General features: G+C 43.9%; 5 protein-coding genes across 5 annotated transcripts; 2 read left to right on the top strand and 3 right to left on the bottom strand.

Annotated features, from left to right (window-relative positions):
* The first annotated feature begins 820 nt into the window (after window positions 1-820).
* LOC115590447 (histone H2B-like) lies at window positions 821-2,590 on the top strand. The gene has a single exon (XM_030431809.1). The coding sequence runs from the start codon at window positions 840-842 to the stop codon at window positions 1,206-1,208; it is 369 nt and encodes a 122-aa protein (XP_030287669.1). The 5' UTR covers window positions 821-839; the 3' UTR covers window positions 1,209-2,590.
* Window positions 2,591-2,825: 235 nt separating this feature from the next.
* On the top strand, window positions 2,826-4,501 carry LOC115590446 (histone H2A-like). Its single transcript, XM_030431808.1, has one exon. It carries the CDS (start codon window positions 2,874-2,876, stop codon window positions 3,249-3,251), a length of 378 nt encoding a protein of 125 aa, XP_030287668.1. The 5' UTR covers window positions 2,826-2,873; the 3' UTR covers window positions 3,252-4,501.
* Window positions 4,502-5,738: 1,237 nt separating this feature from the next.
* Window positions 5,739-6,243, bottom strand: LOC115590448 (histone H3). Its single transcript, XM_030431810.1, has one exon. It carries the CDS (start codon window positions 6,197-6,199, stop codon window positions 5,789-5,791), a length of 411 nt encoding a protein of 136 aa, XP_030287670.1. The 5' UTR covers window positions 6,200-6,243; the 3' UTR covers window positions 5,739-5,788.
* A 2,746-nt stretch (window positions 6,244-8,989) lies between these two features.
* Window positions 8,990-11,078, bottom strand: LOC115589210 (E3 ubiquitin/ISG15 ligase TRIM25-like). Its single transcript, XM_030429989.1, has 2 exons — window positions 9,959-11,078; window positions 8,990-9,382 (listed from the first exon to the last, which is right to left on the bottom strand). The coding sequence occupies exons 1-2, from the start codon at window positions 10,981-10,983 to the stop codon at window positions 9,379-9,381; spliced, it is 1,029 nt and encodes a 342-aa protein (XP_030285849.1). The 5' UTR covers window positions 10,984-11,078; the 3' UTR covers window positions 8,990-9,378.
* Window positions 11,079-15,356: 4,278 nt separating this feature from the next.
* Window positions 15,357-17,160, bottom strand: LOC115589226 (tripartite motif-containing protein 16-like). The gene is made up of 2 exons (XM_030430017.1): window positions 17,051-17,160; window positions 15,357-17,002 (listed from the first exon to the last, which is right to left on the bottom strand). The coding sequence occupies exons 1-2, from the start codon at window positions 17,158-17,160 to the stop codon at window positions 15,829-15,831; spliced, it is 1,284 nt and encodes a 427-aa protein (XP_030285877.1). The 3' UTR covers window positions 15,357-15,828.
* Window positions 17,161-17,476: the final 316 nt, after the last annotated feature.

Here is a 17,476-nt window from a genome sequence, read left to right as displayed (position 1 = left end):
GATATGTATAATTTACTTTCACTTGTACTTTGGATACTGAGCACAAGTTTATGGCAGCAGTTGTGTTGTAACGGTCATGACACCTCCCACCACACCCAGAGAACGGTTTGTTTTGGAGGGCAGATAACAGACTGAAGGAGGCGGGTTAAAACATTTGTGGTTTCAGGGCCGTTGTTCTTATCTGTGTCACCTTTTTTAAATAAATTCAATATGTTCTGACTTTTACTCAAGGACTATTCATATGGGAGACTTTAAGTTATACAAGTCATCATTTTACACCATGTCTTGTATTCAAATATCGGGGGAACATTTAACATCTCTGGCCTTTTTTTTTTAAATTTTCACTTTATTCTATATTTTTAAGAACAGTCATTGATGAAGCAGCACCCTTAAACAAAGAAATAATAATAAAACAGTAACAAATTCACAAAAAAAACTGATAAAAAGCTAAATTAATTAAATTAGGGGGATTTAATCTACATGTAACTAGTAATTCAGAGTCATTTCTGATACAAAGAGAGAAATTAAGTATTTTTTAAGTGCTGCAAAGTTCGGAGGAAGTGTATCTACATCTTTATTCATATTTGTGAATGTGAAATGAAGAAATAGTTTGATGATAATGACACAGTGAGTGGATCTGTCAGCTCAGCTCTTTCTTACTTTCACATTTTGGCGCTTCATGTTTTCCCGCCTGTGGGCGTGGTTTGTATTGTCTGAGGCGTCGCCCTCGGCCAATCAGGTGCACGCAACAGCACACTCCGGTTTGCATTGAGCAGATAAATACAGAGCGTGCTTTCACTGGTAACTCACTCGTTTCAGAATATTCCAACTGAAGCAAAATGCCTGAACCAGGAAAAGCACCGAAGAAGGGCTCCAAGAAGGCCGCGTCCAAGGGCTCTAAGCCCGGCAAGAAGAGGAGAGCCAGGAGGAAGGAGAGCTACGCCATCTACGTCTACAAGGTCCTGAAGCAGGTCCACCCCGACACCGGGATCTCCTCCAAGGCGATGGGCATCATGAACTCCTTCGTGAGCGACATCTTCGAGCGCATCGCCGGTGAGTCCTCTCGCCTGGCGCAGTACAACAAGCGCTCCACCATCACCTCCAGGGAGATCCAGACCGCCGTCCGCCTGCTGCTGCCCGGGGAGCTGGCCAAGCACGCCGTGTCCGAGGGCACCAAGGCCGTCACCAAGTACACCAGCTCCAAGTAGACGCTGCTGACAGCCACAACACAACGGTCCTTTTCAGGACCACACACTTTATCTGAGAGCCGCTTCCTGCTACCTCACTGTCACCTACAGATACATCAATCAATCTGACATTTTAATGTTTTCAGAGTGCAGATCAGACTGCACAGGATAATGAGTTTAAATGAGAAAATAGCATGTAGGCTCATTAGAGGCAAATGTGTTGCCATCTACTGTCACACAGTCAGCCATATTTAGATATTTACAACAGTGCTAACAAAACATATTTTAATGTTGTACCTTCATCAGGGTGCTAGTTTTTATTCTTTGTTTTCATATGTATGTTCCACTTTAAGTGTCCTTTGGTACCCTGAAAGGTGCTATATAAATTAAGTGTACCATTATTAAAGACAGTACAGGACATGTTTAAACTCATGCTCACACTAGAATTGACAAATATTCAGTTTAAAATGACCGCAGCAGTTGTGACTGTCATGAAAACCACCCCCCACTGTAGAACTGTACTACAGGACATGTTACACTCATGCATACCGTCAGATTTAAAACTCATCTTGACACTTTATTTTCAAGATGACAGCAGCAGTTGTGTGCTGACTCATGAAACCTCCCGACAACCACTGACGGTTTGTTTTGGAGGGAAAAGCTCTGAACACTGAATGTGGTGCGTTAGAATATTTGAGATATAATCAGGCCTGTTGTGTTTTTACGTGTCGCCTGTTTCTGAATTAAAAATGTTTTTCTACATGTTTGACCTTATTTGTTGACTGTACACCTGGGCCAGTGTATTCTGTTTAATGTTACTGTGTTATACACAAAGGTTGTGCTAATTACGTGGATTTAAAATACTGACTGATGACAGAAATATGATATAAACTGTTCAGTGAGAGGCTCCACAGTTCGTATGATCAGAGTCCTGTCTGTCTCAGAGCATGAAGTTAATATATCAGTCACATGTTGAGATGAGATGTTTGATTATCTACACACCACTTACATGTGATGGGCGCCAGTTCAGTGAAAAGACAGAAATACATTGATTAAAGTGAATTTTACTGACAAATTAAAAGCATTTTCAAAAAAAGTACAGAGACGTTTTAAACAACTTATTAGTTCTAATTATCTTTATTTAAGATAAAACGTGTTTTCCAGGAGAAGACATGTGTGTTGTCAACACCACCTGGCAAATGTATCATGTTAGAATAAATAAATAATACTGACCTCAAAATAAAAACATGTTTAAAAGCAGCACAAGACCAATACAAACCTTTTATTATTGTAATTATCCACACTGAAAATTAAATCGACCATTTGATGTCCAAAGAAAGTGACTGTCAACATTGATGAAAGTCTTTATATCGAAACGTTGTTAATAAAAGTGATTAATATAAGTGTGTCTTTCTCTTCTACATATACTGTGGGTGGGTTTTAATTTGAAAGGGATGAAAATATTGCAAGCGAATCACACTTGTATCTTATTCTGAAACTCCCAAACAGCGCGGAGCAGGAGCGCTGCAGTAAAAACATGACGTTGAGACCAGCTCTCATCCGATTGGTCGATCACAGCAACGACCAAGCGGGCCAATGAGCGAGCAGCAGGGTTTCTGATATAAGCTGAGCTGGGGGCGTTGAAAAGGTATTCTTCTTCGACTCTCTACAGAAACAAGAAAGAAAATGTCTGGACGTGGAAAGACCGGAAAGGTTAAGGCCAAGGCGAAGAGCCGCTCCTCCCGTGCCGGGCTCCAGTTCCCGGTGGGTCGTGTCCACAGGCTGCTCAGGAAGGGTAACTACGCTCAGCGTGTCGGTGCCGGAGCCCCGGTTTACCTGGCCGCTGTGCTGGAGTACCTGACCGCTGAGATCCTGGAGTTGGCCGGAAACGCCGCCCGTGACAACAAGAAGACCAGGATCATCCCCCGCCATCTGCAGCTGGCCGTCCGCAACGACGAGGAGCTGAACAAGCTGCTCGGCGGAGTGACCATCGCTCAGGGAGGCGTGCTGCCCAACATCCAGGCCGTCCTGCTGCCCAAGAAGACCGAGAAGGCCAAGAAGTAAGCACCCGGAAACCTTCACAACAAAACGGCTCTTTTAAGAGCCACCCACCTGAAACTAAAGACAAAGTTCCTCCGGTACTACAGACGCCTGATGTGTCTATAACATATTATATATTCGGTTGTATCCTGATTCAGTAAACACATACGTGACTGAGGTGATTATAAAACGGGTTTCATAAGTCAGACCGGTTGTACATGTAGGAATTTGTAGATGCTCCACATGCAAAACTCGTTGTGTACAGGTCAGGAGGTGAGAAATAAATCATGTACAAACTGTTAATGTAAAACATATTTCTGTCTGGAGGAAGTACACGATCACTTGGTGAGTACGTTCCAGATTCATCACAATCCACTCATCTCTCGTTTGATATGTACTTTATTTGAAAAGTTTTATAAGTGAAGTTTGAAGAGTTTTGTGTGTCGTTGATCGTTAAACCCCGCGTTAACCTTTTTCAAACACACGTTCATATAAAATACAGCGGGTCTTCCTCTTCCGGCTTTTCAAACGGACACGCCCACAGCCGTTGGTAAACACGGTGACGTCACTGCTCAGGGCGCCTTGAAGTGCCAACATTTGAACATCAGAACAAACTGGAGGATTCAACAGAGACTGTTTTATATAGTCCTCTGTGTCTGTTACATGTTTTCATCATGTTATTTGTTTTCATGAATTTTATAATATTTTCTTTTTTGTGTGTGTGTTTGAGACCTCCTCTGGTGTTGTGTTGACATGTTTGTACCTTGCTCTGCTACTAAACAAAGAAGAAAGACTACTACAGACATCACAGCATCATAAACACACACATGTAACGATAATAAGGAGTTTAAGTTTAACATCAGAGTAGCTGTCAAATGAAAACGGTATGGAGGACTTGACTGATCCTAACAGGGACACAGAGCAGACAGCAGTGTGTGTTTTTAAATAAAACTTTATTTAATCAACTCAGAATGACAGTACAGGAGGGATACTTACCGGTACTTCTGTGGGTGTTATTTATTTACTTATTAATATCATGCATACTCATATTTGTTTCTAAATGTGTATATTTTCTATGGAGGTCCTGCACAGGAAGCTTTGACACATGTATGTATGTATCTTTTATTATATGTGTGTTTATAAACCAGGCACTCATGTTGACATGAACAGAAACATCTCTTGTTGTGTAAACACACTTTTTATACATTCATTAATAAGAGATGTTTGTTTATAACCTTCAAAATAAAAGCTTGTTCAACAGTTCAAACACTGTATCACTTTGTTTTGCGTAGTAATATAGTATTGGTCATTGTGCCTGATCACAAACATGTTTTTAACTGTTTGGTTATTTTAGCTGTACAGAAGCTGCCCGGTCACATCCCACCACTAATGGTTTGTTACAGAGATGAAGGTGAAAAAAAAACTTGTTGCTAAAACTCTTAAAATCTGATTCTTGTTTGGTGGGAAATAGTTTTAAATACCTTGTGTCACTCTAACAATAGATGGTCACACTGACAAGATGTTAGAGTGCACAGGCATGTCAGGCATTTGTATTCATTTGCATCAATGCTTTTAAAATATTCAAATATTGTTAATGTTTACCTGTCTGCAGGGTACAGGTAGAGAGCAGCTGCTACAGGACACTCATGCACATTATTATCATATTATATGTCTAGTGTGACAAAACCGTTAATTTTAACTGTCCTTGAATTGGCAAAACATCCTGTTTTCAAGATGATAGTAGCAGCTGTGTGGCGACAACACTCCCACTGAACGGTTTGTTTTGGAGGGAAAGACTGAACGAGGCGAGTTACAACATTTAGGCCTGTTGTGCTTTCTGTGTTGCCTTTGAATAAAAGTGTTTTGTACATGTTTGACCTTATTTCTTGGAATTACAGCTGTCCTAATGTATTCTCTCTAAACATGTTTTGCTAACTTTGGGGATTGAAAACACTACCATAAAAAACAAATGTAATTTAAATAGTGTACAAAAAAAGTACAAAGACATTTTAAACAACGTATTAGTTCTAATTGTCTTTAAGATAAAACTTGTTTCCAGGCAAAGAGATGTGTTGTCAACACCACCTAATGTAATTTAAATGGTGTACCATGGGAGGCTCACTACACATCTACACCACAGACATGTGGAGGGAGCAAATGTAAAAATACAGTGTTAATGTGCGTTTTACCTTCAAATTAAAAGCATTCTCAAAACCTCAAACAGCTCCTCAGTGTGACTGCTGGTGCTTCTGTGACCACGTGGAAGCAAAGACGCCTTTAAGCTACAAGTAATTAGATTTTCATGCATTAATGAGACTATTCAAACATTAACATTTGCCGTGTTGCTGACTAATGTTGATGCCTCATGTTTAAAACTGGGGTCAGATAAGCAGCCTTAAGAAGCACGTGGTCTCAGCCGTGTTGAATCTCACCTACAGATTAATACATTTTAACACATTCCTCCATCTTCATGTCTAATAACAAAGGAACCTGCAGCTCTCAGATTGAAGGTATGTGGCTCTTAAAAGAGCCGTTGTGTTGTTAACAGGTCTGGGGTCAGTCTAAGCGCGCTCTCCGCGGATGCGGCGGGCCAGCTGGATGTCTTTGGGCATGATGGTGACCCTCTTGGCGTGGATGGCGCACAGGTTGGTGTCCTCGAACAGGCCGACCAGGTAAGCCTCGCTGGACTCCTGCAGCGCCATGACGGCGGAGCTCTGGAAGCGCAGGTCGGTCTTGAAGTCCTGGGCGATCTCACGGACCAGGCGCTGGAAGGGCAGCTTGCGGATCAGCAGCTCGGTGGATTTCTGGTAGCGGCGGATCTCTCTCAGAGCCACGGTACCGGGTCGGTACCTGTGGGGCTTCTTCACGCCGCCGGTGGCCGGGGCGCTCTTACGGGCAGCCTTGGTGGCGAGCTGCTTCCTGGGAGCTTTACCTCCGGTGGATTTACGGGCGGTCTGCTTGGTTCTGGCCATCTTTAGACGATCTTCTCTGGAGTCACAGGGAAAGAATGAAGTTCTGCTGCGAGCAGCGGGGTTATAAAGAGAGCGCCGGAGCGACGGCAGCGCTGATTGGTCAGAGCGGAGAGAAGGCGCGCGCTGCAGCTGGTAGCTGACTATTGGAGGAAGACAGTTTGAAGTAACCAATCAAACCGCGGCGGCCGTATTCAAACAAGCCCCGCCTCCACAACGGCTGATGACAAAGAAAGGAGGAAGTGCTGTTTGTTTACAGCTCACAGGAAGAAGATGTTAGTGTCTTAATGTACAATATAAACAGTTATTTCCAGCTGTAAACGTAAAATATCTTTGTTCTGCTTCAAGGTACGAATGTCTGATTTTATATTAATTTATGTCCTGCTGACATTTGTTCTCTGAGCTGTGTAACAAAGAGAAAAACATACAAGTGGATTAAACTTCCTGTCCAATGAAGTTGAATCTGATTCTGAAATGTTTGTAATATTTTATATTTAAGTGTATCCCTCCTTTCTTACTACATCAGACCTAATTACAGCCAATTTAATGTATTTGTTCGGCTTTTCTATCAGATTGAACATTTTACTGCTTTTTTCATTCTTATTCCTTGAATAGAAATATAAATGAAACAGCTCTTCTGCATTTATATAGATTTCAAAGAGTCATGATGAGCCTGTTACATTCAAATGTATATATTTTACAGTGACAGTGACACCCCCGTGGTGTTTCCATGTGGTATTATTGTTGACATGCTGTTGCAAAGAAACCTGGATCGTTTCTTTTTCAGTCACAAATACAACAACATGGTTCATAACGTGAGTTTATTTAATCATTTAGTCTGTAATAGAAATAGATCAACACTTAACCTCCTTTATGGTTTCTTTATTATATACATTCTGCAGATATCATCACAATGTACAATCAGTAGCCGTTTTTAGACAGAGCACAAAGCCGCCAATTTGCCCGTCCTTTTGGCGGCTCGGTCCGCAGTTTTAGACAGAGGGCGGCAAATTGGGGGTCCGATTTTCCGCCTTGAAGGGTACACCTATTGCCGCCTCGCCTGCTATCTAAAAACGAGGTGTCAATGTGGCGGCCTCTGCGTGAGGTGGGCGGTGGTGTCAATGACCTGCACTGTTGTGCGACTCACAGCCGGGGAGTTTTAAAACCAGGAAACAGCTGATCACAGCAGTCAGTCCATCATTTCACCCGCAGACATTAAGATGAACAACTGGACAGCCGCTGAGATCCAGGAGATGCTAGCGTCTCCTCGGTGTCTGTGGCTGTTTTGTTGTGTTAGCTTGTTGTTGTGTAGGAAAGCTAAGGATGGTCGCTACTTTCAAATTAAAAGCCCCCCGCTAAGAAACCAGCTCTAAACTCCAATGGGGTGCAATGTAAAGCTCTTATTTTGAAGACTAATTCTATTTTCTCCGTTCACAGCCCAACTCGAGCTTCACGTCACGTCACATGTTTACGCCTACCTCAGAGGCGGCTTTTAGAAAAGGAGGAATATTAAGCCTCCGTTTTAGAAAGACAGGCCGGTAAATTGCCGCCCTTACCTTGGAGCAAATGTGCCGCCTTTTCTGTCTAAAAAGGGCTAGTATTTACTACATGATGATACACAGAAGCAGAAAACATGTCTGCTGTCAGTTTAATGTGAGAAACCTCATCCAGCCAGAAGATGTCAGTGTTGTTTGAGTAAATGTACTCAGTTACTTTGCTGTGTGACTGACAGAAGGAAAGCTTTGAATGTCAGTGTGACTCAGTGGTGTGTGTGCTCTGTCTCTGTCCTCCATGACGGCTGCAGGTGTTGAACCTGATGTAACAGACTGAACACTGTCTGCAGTCGCTGGTGGAGACCAGCTGATCGTCATGGCAGCAAGACGACAGGAACAAAGACCCAGCAGCTGATTCACCTGCATCACTGTGACGCTCACACCTGACCGCTCATTCCGCTATTATTTTATTTCTTGTTGATTTACTTTGTTTCTTTATATTTTTTATTTTCTATCTGTTTTATTTTGTATTTTATTTTAAAAAAATGATTTTCTTTATTTTTATGAATTTCATTTTTATATAATTGTTTTCTGTCTTTTATATTTTTCAATTTGTTGTCTGTCTTACTTTTAATAATAATTTAGTTTGAACGTTTGTCTTTTAAAAAAAAAAATTCCTAACATTATTATTATTTAATTAGTGTTTTTAATTACTTATAATTTATTTTCTTTATGTATGTTTTTATCATTTTCTTTACTTTCATTATTTTCTTTGATGATATAATTTTCTGTCTATTTAAAAAAGATATTTTCCTAATTTGATTATTATTTTCTTAGTTTTTGTTATGTTTTTGATCTTTGATCTTTTTTATCTTTATTATTTTGAATTCATTTTCTTAGTTTTTCATATTTTCTTTTTTCTTTTGTTTTTTATTTTCTAAAATTATTTTTTGTCTTTTTCATTTTTAATTGTTGTGTTTTTTATGAATTAATTTTTTAGGTGTTTTCTATTTCTGTCTCTTTTATCGCTTTTTTATGATTTTCTGTCTTTATTTTCAACATTTTCTTGACTTCATTATTTTCTTATTTTTTCTTTCTGTCTTTCTACCTTTTTTAAATTATTTTTAAATGTATTTTATTAACTTTATGATCATTTTCTTGGTTTCATTTTTTTTTCTTTCACGTATTTGGATGTTTGTGCGTCAGTGGTTCAACAGACGAAAAAAAGCAGCAGTTTGAACTTTGGTTTTCTGACGAAGAATGAAAGTTTGAGCAGAGCAGAAACAAACACACAGTCTGATTCCAGCATCACGTCACACATTTATTAGATTGTACAAACTGATCACAGTTACACACTGATACACGACGTCACGTCAATAAAACTGGACCCAGATCAGATTCCATCCAGAGGAAAACACAACACTCTATAATATGTGAGGCATCCAGCTGAACGCCTGTCAGCTGAACTCACTGCTGCTTCAATAAGGACGTGGCAGCTCAGCAGCTCATCACCATCACACATATATACACATTCTGCATCTGATACAACACACACAAGAAGTCCAATCAGCAGAACCATCCGGGCTCACATCTCTTCAGTTCTCCCTGTAAAGAGAGAGAAGCTACAACACATTTCTCTGATGTTAAACTCTCCTCTGCCTCTTTAATCACTGCTGCACTTTACACACTTCAGCAGTGTTTCCATCAGAACCATGAAGCCAAAATCCAGCATGGAGCGGCTCAGTGAATGTGGTCTGGACTCTGTGGAGGAGTCTCATGGTGTCGGATGAGACGCTGTAGAAGGACAGAATACCTGCACTGTGATCCAGGTACACTCCTATTCTGGAGGATACAGGGCCGGAGATATATAGTAGACTGACTGTCATGATAGAAGGCATGATAACTACTACAACGTAATGACCAAGACTTCTTATTGTGTCCAAACCAACCTAATCTATCAACACTCTTGTAAGCAACTGCTACCTCAACTCTCTCACTCTTGTTCGTCTCCACCTCCCAGTAACAACGTCCAGTCAGTCCTTCTTTACTCAACACCTGATAATATACAGTGAATCTGTCTAGATGATCAGGATATGGTGAATTTTTACTATTATATGTGATTTTTCTGCTCTCATCTGATAAAACCAGATATCTGTGTGCTGTGTTTGGATCCAGTGTGATCTGACGTGAATATTGTAAGAACTCAGTTCTGCTTCTTGGCTCCAGGAAACGTAATTTCTCTGTAAGAATCAGCTGCATTAGATCTCTGGCTGCTGTCACAGCTGCTGTCACGTCCTTAAAGGCCTGCAGGCGGTCGATGTTTGGTCTGGGTGAGATTGTAGACTCAGTCAGTGTTGACAGTGAGGGGTAGCTGTGAAGAAACTGGGTGTGGTCCTCTGTGAGCGAGAACTTCTCCAGCTCAGCGTCTTTCTTCTTCAGCTCAGTGATCTCCTGGTTCAGCTTCTCCTGACGCTCTTTGGCCAAACTAACATCCAGTTCCTGCTGGGATCTGATCCGCTGCTTCACATCAGAGCGTCTGGTCTCCACCAGACGGATCAGCTGGGTGAAGATCTTCTCGCTGTGCTCCACTGCTTCATCAGCAGAGCGATTGGTCGTCTCCACCTCCTGCTGAAGCTCCTTCACGTCTTTCTCTCCTTCCTGGATTCTCTGCTGGACGTTCTGCCGACTTTGAGCGAGCTGCTTCTGCTTCTCTGCCCTCTCTGTGGCAGCTGACACTGTGTCGTGGCCTTTATGGTCGTCCATTGAGCAGACGAGGCAGATACACTTCTGATCAGTGCGGCAGAAAATCTTCATCACCTCATCGTGACGGGAGCAGATGTTCTCCTGGAGCTTCTTGGACGGCTCCACCAGCTTGTGTTTCTTTAAAGCGGCTGATTCAAAGTGATGCTGCAGGTGTTGCTCACAGTAAGAGGCCACACACTGCAGACAGGACTTGGCAGCTCTCAGCTTCCTCCCAGTGCAGACATCACAGGCCACATCTTCAGCTCCAGCATAGCAGAGATCAGCAGGAGCAGCTTGGAGTCCAGTCTTCTTCAGCTCCTCCACTAACTCTGCCAACATGGTGTTTTTCAGCAGCTCAGGCCTCGGTGTGAAGCTCCTCCTGCACTGAGGGCAGCTGTGGGTTTTCTCCTGATCCTCTTCACCCCACGTGTCTTTAATACACTTCATGCAGTAGTTGTGTCCACAGGGAATAGTCACCGGATCCTTCAGTAGATCCAGACAGATCGAACAGCTGAATTTGAGATCGTCCGCACGGTTTCCTCGCTGCGCCATCTCACCTCCGAACAACAGAGAGCGTCTGAAGAGTTTCACTTCCTCTCAGTCAGTAAAAGCATCGAGCAGGAAAGAAACCCTCTTTTATGGCTCTTTGAATTGCAGCGATTTGTCTCTGTTGCACTTTGGAGCATGGTGAGATCACCAATCCCTGAACTGGCCCATCTGTGAGAGGAGGGAAATATACATACCATAAGGGAAGGAGCAGCTTGAACTTTGGAAACATTTATGACTCTTATCTACACGTTTACAGTCAGGCTGAACTTTGGCAGCATGTTCTGCACTCCTTTAACCTCGTCTTCATCCTGGAAATGTTTGTGACATTGTCCTCAGCAGCTTTCAGTGTAGTCCAGAGTAACTCCAGAGCTGTTGTTTGGTCATCGGAATCCAGATGTGGTTTTGGGCTCTTTTATACGATGAATTTTCTTCCCAGGCTGGCAGAAGTGCTAATGAGGCCATTTAATGAGCTCAAAATGCTTTTTATACTTATTCATTCCGTCTTCACGTGAACTTTGTACATACACTATATTGCCAAAAGTGTTCACTCACCCATCCAAATAATTGAAATCAGGTGTTTCAATCACTTCCATGGCCACAGGTGTATAAAAGCAGCACCTAGTCATGCAGACTATTCCAACAAACATTTGTGAAAGAATGGGTCGCTCTCAGGAGCTCAGTGAATTCCAGTGTGGTACTGTGATAGGATGCCACTTGTGCAACAAGTCCAGTTGTGAAATTTCCTCACTCCTAAATATTCCACAGTCTGTTGTCAGTGGTATTATAACAAAGTGGAAGTGATTGGGAACGACACCAACTCAGCCACGAAGTGGTAGACTACGCAAAATGACGGAGTGGGGTGAGCGGATGCTGAGGCGCATAATGTACAGAGGTCGCCAATCCCTACAGACCTCCAAACTTCATGTGGCCTTCAGATTAGCTCAAGAACAGTGTGTAGAGAGCTTCATGGAATGGGTTTCCATGGCTGAGCAGCTGCATACAAGCCATACATCAGCAAGTGCAATGCAAAACGCTGGATGCAGTGGTGTAAAGCACGCCTTCTCTGGAGTCATGAATCGCGCTTCTCCATCTGGCAATCTCATGGATGAGTTTGGGTTTGGCGGTTGCCAGGAGAACAGTACGTGTCTGACTGCATTGTGCAAAGTCTATAGTTTGGTTGGGGGGGGGGGATTATGGTATGGGGTTGTTTGTCAGGAGCTGGGCTTGGCCCCTTAGTTCCAGTGAAAGGAACTCTGAATGCCTCAGCACACCAAGAGATGTTGGACAATTCCATGCTCCCAACTTTGTGGGAAACGTTTGGGAATGCCCCCTTCCTGTTCCAACATGACTGTGCACCAGTGCACAAAGCAAGGTCCATAAAGACATGAGCCATTCTTATTTTGGGCAGCAAGCCACCAATTTGGCCGTCCTTTTTGCAGCTAGGTCTGCGGATTTAGACAGAGGGCGGTATATTGGTCTGTTTTGGTCCACCAATTTGACGCCTCGGAGGGTACACTTAATTCCACCTCCATTGCCATGTAAATCCGGTACGTCAATGTGCCGACGATTGCGTGAGACGGGCGGAGGTGTCGATGACGTGCACTGTCGCGCGACTGACAGCCGGGGAGTTTGAAAACCAGGAAAAAGCTGATCACAGCAGTGAGTCCATCACTTCATCTGCGGACATCAAGATGAGCAACTGGACAGCCGGGAGATGCTAGCGTCTCCTCGGTCTCTGTAGCTGTCTTCGTTGTCTGAATGTTGTTGTAGCAGCAAGCTATTGTTGGTGTGTATGTAGTGTCAGTTGTCGTCTGAGATGTGTAATGTATTGTCAGTGAAGACAAATCAAATCAAATCAAATACGAACGGTCGCTACTTTCAAATTAAAAGCCCTTCGCTAAGAACCTAGCTCTACACTCCAATGGGGTGCAATGTAAAGCTCTTATTTTGAAGACAAATTCATTGTCACTGTTCACAGCCAAACTTTGAGCTTCACGTCATGTTACATGTTTACGCCTACCCCAGTGGTGGCCAAGTGGCGGCTTTTGGAAAAGGAGGAATATTACACCTTTGTTTTAGAAAGACAGGGCGACACATTGCAGCCTTTACCTTGCAGCAAATGTGCAGTCTTTTCTATCCAAAACAGGCTATGGATGAGAGAGTTTGGTGTGGATGAACTTGAGTGGCCTGCACAGAGTCCTGATGTCAACCCGATTCATTTTGGATGAATTAGAGCGGAGACTGAGAGCCAGGCCTTTTCGTGCAACATCTGTGTATGACCTCACAAATGCGCTTCTGGAAAAATGGTCAAAATTTCCCATAAACACTCCTAAACCTTTTGGAAAGCCTTCCCAGAAGAGCTGAACCTGTTATAGCTACAAAGGGTGGACCGAGGTTGGGAGAGCAGTGGTGATAAAGGTGGTGAAAGTGGATGAACAAGGAAATAAAGGAGTGATTTATGGGATTCCTTTAGCAGCTGAGATGACGGAGCTGGTTAAAAATGTAAAAGAAAAGTGTGATGCTGTTTAGAGTGCAAAGCGTTTAACCAAGGGAGGTGAAAAAAAAGAAACTGAGTCAGTTTTGGTACAGTTCAGCACAAAAGAGTTGCCTGCAGAGCTATATTATGGATTTATGAGATACAGGGTAAGAGAGTTCACTCATAAGCCAATAAAATGCTACAGTGTCAGAAGTTTGGTCATGTAGCTGAAGTGTGTAAAGGGACTAAAAGGTGTTCTATATGTGGTGGGGAGCATGACTATGGGGATTTTGGCGAGGGGGTAAGGGGGTGTGGAGTGATGAGAAAGGAGACTGAGGCCATGTCCACACGTACCAAAACTATCTTTTTTTCCCAAGTCTTCCTTGGCATCATTTCAAGAATATTTGTGTCTAAATGGATCCATTGTAAATGACTCAACATGCTGTTGTTCATATCCCAGGCCTATAGGTGGCGCTTGAAACCTACCAAAAACTGAGAGGAAGAGAAAGAGCATGCCTATAAAGCTTGCGCACTGTTTACAAGCAGAAAGTAGAAGAAGGAACCAAACAAAACAAGTAGAAGTCGAAATTGGCTACTTGGCTAGCGGCTCTCCACCAGCTCCCAGGTCGACAGCTGTCAGCGAAACTTCTGCCGGCTCCCAGGCCAATCACTTCCAGTGAACTTCTGCCGGCTCCCAGGCCGATATCTTCCAGCGAACGTCCGCCGGCTCCCAGACCGACCACTTCTGGCGACACTCTGCCAGCTCCCAGGCCGACTGCTTCCAGCGACACTCTGCCGGCTCCCAGGCCAACAGCTGCCAGCATCTCTCCGCCGGTTCCCAGGCCGACAGCTGCCGGCTCCAGGGAATCCTCTGTTGGCCCCCAGGCTGTCGGCTCCCGGTGAACCTCCGCCGGCTTCCAGGCCGACTGCTTCCAGCAAACCTCCGCTGGCTCCCAGGCTGAGAGCTGCCAGCGACTATCCGTCGGTTCCCAGGCCGACAGCTGTCAGCATCTCCCAGATCCCGGCTCCCTGAAATCCTCCGTTGGCTCCCAGGCCGCCGGCTCCTGATGAACCTCGGTTGGCTCCCCGGCCGACAGCAACCACTGATCCTTTGCCGGTTTCCAGGCCGACACCTCCCGGTGGTTCTCCGACGGTGGGCTCGCCAAGGTTCAGGAGGGTGTTCCAGTCAGCTGTTCAACCACCAGTGGACCTCAGCCTTCATCTTTGCCGATGGTCCCCGGAAGGACTCAGCCTTCACCTACGACTTCCTGAGGGCCCCGGACTACGCCACCGCTGCTGTATATTATATATGCGTGATATATTTATTTTTAACTGTATATCTGTTTCTGTCCAGCTGACATTTGTTCTCTGAGCTGCATAACAAGGAGAAAAACTTACAAGAGGATCAATCTTCCTGTCCAATAAATCTAATTCTTAATTGTTTTTAAAATATTATATTTAAGTGTATCCCACCTTTCGTACTAATTACAGCCGATAGAATGTGTTTGTTCGGCATTTCTATCAGATTGAACACTTTACTTTTTTAAATTCATATTCCTTGAAGAGAAATCTAAATTAAACAGCTCTTCTGCATTTGTATAGATTTAAATGAGTCGTGATGAGCCTGTTACATTCAAATGTATATATGTTTAGAGTTACAGCAGACAGGTTTCTTTGCGACACAGCACCAGATTTCTTTGCAACAGGATGTTGCAAAGAAACCTGGATCGTTTGTTTTTCCGTCACTAATGGAACAACATGGTTCAAAACATCAGTTTATTTAATCATTTAGTCTGTAATAGAAATGGATCAACACTAAACCTCCTTCTCCTGAGTGACTGTGTGACAAAGGGAAGCAATATAAACACAGATGGTTTCATTATTATATACATTCTGCAGATATCATCACAATGTACAATCAATATTTACTACATGATGATACACAGAAGCAGAAAACATGTCTACTGTCAGTTTAATGTGAGAAACCTCATCCTTGACATGTTTTTGCTCAGATATCTGAACCTGTATAAACAGCACACCCTGGTGTTCATCAAACAAATGAAAGCCTCTGCCTCTTTAATCACTGCTTCACTTTACACACTTCAGCAGTGTTTCCATTAGGAGGACAAAGCCAAAGTCCAGCATGGAGCGGCTCAGTGAATGCGGTCTGGACTCTGTGGAGGAGTCTCATGGTGTCGGATGAGACGCTGTAGAAGGAGAGAATACCTGCACTGTGATCCAGGTACACTCCTATTCTGGAGGATACAGGGACAGAGATGGAAGTAGACTGACTGTCATGATAGAGGATATAAATACCATCACTGCGACAACGTAATGACCAAGACTTCTTATTGTATCTCAAAGCACATGATCTACTCAACACTCTTGTAAGCGACTGCTACATCAACACTCCAGCTCTTCTTCTTCTTTTCCACCTCCCAGTAACAACGTCCAGTCAGTCCTTCTTTACTCAACACCTGCTGTCTGTGGACAGTGAATCTGTCTGGATGATGAGGATATGGTGGATTTTTATCATTATATGTTATTTTTCTGTTCTCCTCTGATAAAACCAGATGTGTGTGTGCTGTGTTTGGATCCAGTGTGATCTGACGTGAATATTGTAAGAACTCAGCTCTTAAAGGTAACTTGTCTGTAAGAATCAGCTGCATTAGATCTCTGACTGCTGTCACAGCTGCTGTCACGTCCTTAAAGGCCTGCAGGCGGTCGATGTTTGGTCTGGGTGAGATTGTAGACTCAGTCAGTGTTGACAGTGAGGGGTAGCTGTGAAGAAACTGGGTGTGGTCCTCTGTGAGCGAGAGCTTCTCCAGCTCAGCGTCTTTCTTCTTCAGCTCAGTGATCTCCTGGTTCAGCTTCTCCTGACGCTCTTTGGCCAAACTAACATCCAGTTCCTGCTGGGATCTGATCCGCTGCTTCACATCAGAGCGTCTGGTCTCCACCAGACGGATCAGCTGGGTGAAGATCTTCTCACTGTGCTCCACTGCTTCATCAGCAGAGCGATTGGTCGTCTCCACCTCCTGCTGAAGCTCCTTCACGTCTTTCTCTCTGTCCTGGATTCTCTGCTGGACATTCTGCCGACTTTGAGCGAGCTGCTTCTGCTTCTCTGCCCTCTCTGTGGCAGCTGACACTGTGTCGTGGCCTTTATGGTCGTCCATTGAGCAGACGAGGCAGATACACTTCTGGTCAGTGCAGCAGAAAATCTTCATCACCTCATCGTGACGGGAGCAGATGTTCTCCTGTAGCTTCTTGGACGGCTCCACCAGCTTGTGTTTCTTTAAAGCGGCTGATTCAAAGTGATGCTGCAGGTGTTGCTCACAGTAAGAGGCCACACACTGCAGACAGGACTTGGCAGCTCTCAGCTTCCTCCCAGTGCAGACATCACAGGCCACATCTTCAGCTCCAGCATAGCAGAGATCAGCAGGAGCAGCTTGGAGTCCAGTCTTCTTCAGCTCCTCCACTAACTCTGCCAACATGGTGTTTTTCAGCAGCTCAGGCCTCGGTGTGAAGCTCCTCCTGCACTGAGGGCAGCTGTGGGTTTTCTCCTGATGCTCTTCACCCCACGCGGCTTTAATACACTTCATGCAGTAGTTGTGTCCACAGGGAATAGTCACCGGATCCTTCAGTAGATCCAGACAGATCGAACAGCTGAATTTCAGCTCGTCCCCCCGGTTTGTTTGCTGCGCCATCTCACCTCCGAACAACAGAGAGCGTCTGAAGAGTTTCTCTTCCTCACAGCCAGTAAAAGCATCGAGCAGGAAACAAACCCTCTTTTATGGCTCTTTGAATTGCAGCCTTTTGTTTGTCAGCTGTTGCACTTTGGAGCATGGTGAGATCACCAATCCCTGAACTGGCCCATCTGTGAGAGGAGGGAAATATACCGTCAGGAAAGGAGCACCTTGAACTTTGGAAACATTTATGACTCTTATCTACACGTTTACAGTCAGGCTGAACTCTGGCAGTGTGTTCTGTGCTCCTTTAACCTCGTCTTCATCCTGGAAATGT

The sequence above is a fragment of the Sparus aurata genome, chromosome 10 (assembly GCF_900880675.1).
Source record: "Sparus aurata chromosome 10, fSpaAur1.1, whole genome shotgun sequence".
NCBI classification, from domain to species: Eukaryota; Metazoa; Chordata; class Actinopteri; order Spariformes; family Sparidae; genus Sparus; species Sparus aurata.
Note: the sequence above shows the minus strand (reverse complement) of the source record. Positions and strands in the feature narration are given on the sequence as shown.